The 4284-nt window shown below is 50.0% G+C and overlaps 1 protein-coding gene across 1 annotated transcript; it reads right to left on the bottom strand.

Annotated features, from left to right (window-relative positions):
- Positions 1–438: 438 nt before the first annotated feature.
- On the bottom strand, positions 439–1382 carry POSPLADRAFT_1136052 (hypothetical protein; the record flags this gene model as incomplete). The annotated part of the gene is made up of 4 exons (XM_024484636.1): positions 439–485; positions 566–671; positions 740–766; positions 873–1382. The coding sequence occupies 4 exons, from the start codon at positions 1380–1382 to the stop codon at positions 439–441; spliced, it is 690 nt and encodes a 229-aa protein (XP_024341616.1).
- Positions 1383–4284: the final 2902 nt, after the last annotated feature.

Below are 4284 nucleotides of genomic sequence, written 5' to 3' on the forward strand. Positions count from 1 at the left end.
ATATATGACATCATAGAGCATATGATACTTAGTAATCCTTACCCAGCTAGGTACCAGGGGTCCATTACCGGTCCCTGGGGGGTTTTCCCTCATGTATATAAAGCAGCATCCTGGGGCACCCTGTCCCCCAGTTCTATTCACTTTGTTGTTGTGCTTAACAGCATTACCTCCCCCACACTTAAGTGCTTTATCTCCCCCCCTTACCATCAAGCTATAAGGTGGGTTTATAGGTTTTGTGATAGTTGAATAGAACTGCTTTAAGGTGCACTGGGCCCTAGCAAGGGTCTCTTGCTACCTGCTTTGTTACAGGGTCTATTGGTCGTTGCTATGCCCCTATGCTGCAAAGCGTAAGGTGGCCTTTTCATGTGGGTTCTGGGGGTTATGGTTTGTCAACTGAAAAGTGGCAATACCTTTTTGCGAAGCACCTACCTTTATTGGTCAGGGTTGAACAATTGGTGTCAACATGCTGAGCTTTTCGCCGGTCCCTAGGCATAAGGGGAGGTTGCTGCCTTATGGGCAACATGCTGGAATGTGGTTTACCATTCTATGAGGCCTTAGGGCTTACGACGGATAACCAGCATGCGCAGCCTTAGGGAGAGTGTAAGATTCTCCCAAAACCACTTGCAGTGGGTGTGGAAACCCGACTGAGATCTGTATTCCCCCCTCCCTACCTGCTGAGAGAGAGCAGGAGGACGCCGACATGAAGCACGACCAATGGACCCTGTAGTATAGCACATACCCTTTTTTTCGCTCTGAAAAGAGCCAGCTGAAAAGCTGTTATCTAATCCCCTCTGCCGTAGCCATGCCGAAAGCCAAACCTTTCATTGTCACTGCCAAGCACGAGTGAGCGTATCGCCATCCACAACACGCACAAGTTCGACGACGTTGGCAAACCTCGCTGAATCGTACGCCCCACCATCAAACCACTCATTCGCCGCCCCTTCAACCCTGAACGCGCTGAAAAAGCGAAACACGACATCGAGAAGCTCGCACTTCGCGCGCATCTCTTCAAGAAGCAACAGTTGCTCGATCGTATCTCCAACCCTGCTCCCCCCCTTATCGATCGCATTGATATGTAGGCGGGACCCTCCTACGAATATGAACCACCCAAGCCGCTTCCCGACATTCACTTCCAGTGCACAAAGATTCTGTTGCGCACATCCGAGTACAACGAGATGTTTGCCGCCACAGCCGACAGGCTGGAACCGGTATTCGCTTGAATGGAAAAGGAAGAAGGGAGCTTGGAGCCGGAAGTTGTGGCGAAAGTCAGGAGGATGGGTGATGGGTTCGACGAGTTGTATCATGGGCTGGAGAAGAAGGCGCGCCGGCTTACCAACAGGCACTGGAGAGTTATCAAGCGCGACCTGAAAAGGATCGGGCATGTCTCCTTCGAAGACTTAAGCAGTCGCCTGTCGGAGATTTGTAATGAGTTGGCTAGCCTAAACATCACCTTCAAGTACGAAGTGTAGATAGTGGAATAAAGATTGGCAATCTTTCTGGCATAATTGGCTTATATGGCATGAGGAGGAGATCTCCTTTGCTTCACTTTTTTTCTTTCAATCATAAGTGAATACGGGCTAATCACTACAATAAGAAATGGCCCCATACATCCCCTTTGTTCCGACCAAAGCATCCGCTATCGCCACGGAAGAAGAGTGGCGCAATGCAATCTTCCAGAACGTGAACATCTCTGACGAACAAGCAGCTCTGCTGCAAACGGTTACTGCGAATGCTGCAGAATCGACCACTGGACGAGTCAGAGACTGGATTGGTCGCCTGACCTTAGAAATAAGCAGGCACTACGACGGATACCTTCAGAGCCTCCTTCGAGAGGTGGAATCCCTGCATATCACGGTCCAGAATCAGCAGGCGCTAGTCGATTCCTACAAGCGACAAGTCGATGCGCTACCTGCGTCAACGGGTAGTGGTCATTTCCGTCAACCTAAGATTGGGGAGCCTCCAGCCTTCAAGGGCAGTGAGGATAAGACCAAGCTTGAGGAATGGCTGGACCTGATCATACTATGGTGTGAGCATGAGGGAGTGGCCACGGACAAACAGCGAATCGTCACGGCCCTCTCGAAGTTGCAAGGACCAGCTTATCAGTACATGAAGAGCTACTACGTGAAAATGCGGGAAGGAAAGGATCTGGGCACCTGGAAGGCATTTGTGGCGGAACTAGCCCAGATATACGGGCAACGCGACGACAAGGAGGGTGCAAAGAAGGAGATCACGGCGCTGTTCATCAATAAGGATCTGGCCTCGAAGGACTTCGTGAAGTACGCTGAGAGGTTCCGCACCCTCGGACGTCTCACGGAGTATGACGATAGTCTCCTCATCGACAAACTCTGGGAGGTTATACCTCGTGATATGCGGTTGGTGTTGGCCGGAAAGGACGAGTCCACCTTGCCAAAGGATTGGACGTTGTTCCTTGACATCTTGCTCAACATCAACAAGATCGTCAACCCGGAGAAGGCACGAGGCTCAGTATTCAAGAACAGTGGCTCGGATAATGGCAGCGCTGTTCCCATGGACATCAATTCGGCTGAAAAGTCGAAATCAAAGGGTAAAGGCAAAGGCAAGGCAAGGGACGCTGAGGCCACCTCGACAGAGGCAAAGAAGTATTGCGTCATCTGCAAGTCGAAGACTCATAACACAGATGATTGCTACAAGTTGGCTAAAAATGCGGACAAGCGGCCGAAGACCCAAGGGGATGGCGCTAAGAAGGCACAAGGAGGAAGTGGTAACCCCGCAGTCAAGAAGGCTAAGAAAACGCGGGTTATTCAAGTCGAGCTTACGGATAGCGAGGACGACACGCCCCCGTCCACGAAAGCCGTGAGCGCCAACACTGCGAGAATCAAGGAGATTGCGAACGTCGAGGAATCGACTCTGGCTGGGAAGGATGAACCCCAGCTGTCTGCAAAGACAGAACCCACCGCAGCTACCTCGGATTTTTGGAAGAAGTACATGTGACTATCTGCGAACATGTACTTAAGGAATCGGAACCCACCGTCGGAATCAATGTAGATAGTGTACACAGCAGTCTTGTAAATATCTCTCGCAACAAGAATTCATTCACTCTGCCTGTGACACTGTGGGTATACGGAAAGAAAGTGCAGGTCGAAGCTTTGGTAGACTCAGGGGCCACAACATCGTTCATCAATCGGTCAGTTGTTGAAAGTAACAGCCTGGTGACGCATAAGCTGGCAACCCCATACAACGTTTATAATGCAGACGGGACCTCCAATAAAAGCGGTCAAATAAATAAGTCCGTTAGAGCCTACGTCGAAATAGGATCACGTAAGTCAACACACCCACTGCTAGTCGCAGATTTGGGAAGAAAGGACATGATCCTCGGCATGACCTATCTCAGGAAACACAATCCCGAGATCGACTGGGCCAAAGGGGAGTGGAGGTACACCAGGTGCCCTGAGAGCTGTGCCCCCAAAGCTTGTAAAACTAATCGTGTGACTGATGAAGAAACCGACGAGCTTCAGTTACCAAGGGAGGAACCCTTAGTCATTCCGCTGGACGCCTTAGGAGAGGAGTGTACTGAAAATCCATACATCAACTGGATCTCGACAGACGATCCGGAGGACCTACAAATGGCAGAATTTGTCGCAAGCATTCTGAACAAGGATGTTGAGGAGGAGGATGCGGACACCACCAAGTGGAAGTCTCTCATCCCTGAATATCTACACGAGTTCGGGGACGTATTCTCACAAAAGAAATTGGAGCGGATGCCGGAGCGCAAACCATATGATCATGGTATTGACTTCGAGGAAGGAGCTGCCCTACCTCGACCGGCCAAACTATACCCAATGTCTCCGAAAGAGAGGAATTCTCTCGACGAGTGGATCGACGACGAACTTCGAAAGGGGTATATTCGAAAGTCCAAAAGCCCGCTGGCCTCTCCTGTTTTCTTTGTCAAGAAACATGATGGAGGGCTGCGTTTAGTTGTGGATTACCAGAAGATCAATGACGTAACTGTGAAGAACCGTTATCCAATACCCCGCATAGCAGACTTGATTGATACACTCAGTCAAGCATCGATATTCACTAAGATCGATCTGCGATGGGGATACAATAATGTTCGCATCCGGAAGGGTGACGAATGGAAAACGGCTTTCATCACACATCGAGGGCTATATGAAGCCACAGTCATGTACTTCGGATTCTGCAACGCACCAGGAACTTTCCAAGCAATGATGAATGACGTACTCGGTGATTTCATATGAGGAGGAAAAGTCATAGTCTACCTTGATGACATTCTCATCTGTTCGAATG

The sequence above is a fragment of the Postia placenta genome (genome assembly GCF_002117355.1).
Source record: "Postia placenta MAD-698-R-SB12 unplaced genomic scaffold POSPLAscaffold_3, whole genome shotgun sequence".
Taxonomy (NCBI): Eukaryota; Fungi; Basidiomycota; class Agaricomycetes; order Polyporales; family Adustoporiaceae; genus Rhodonia; species Rhodonia placenta.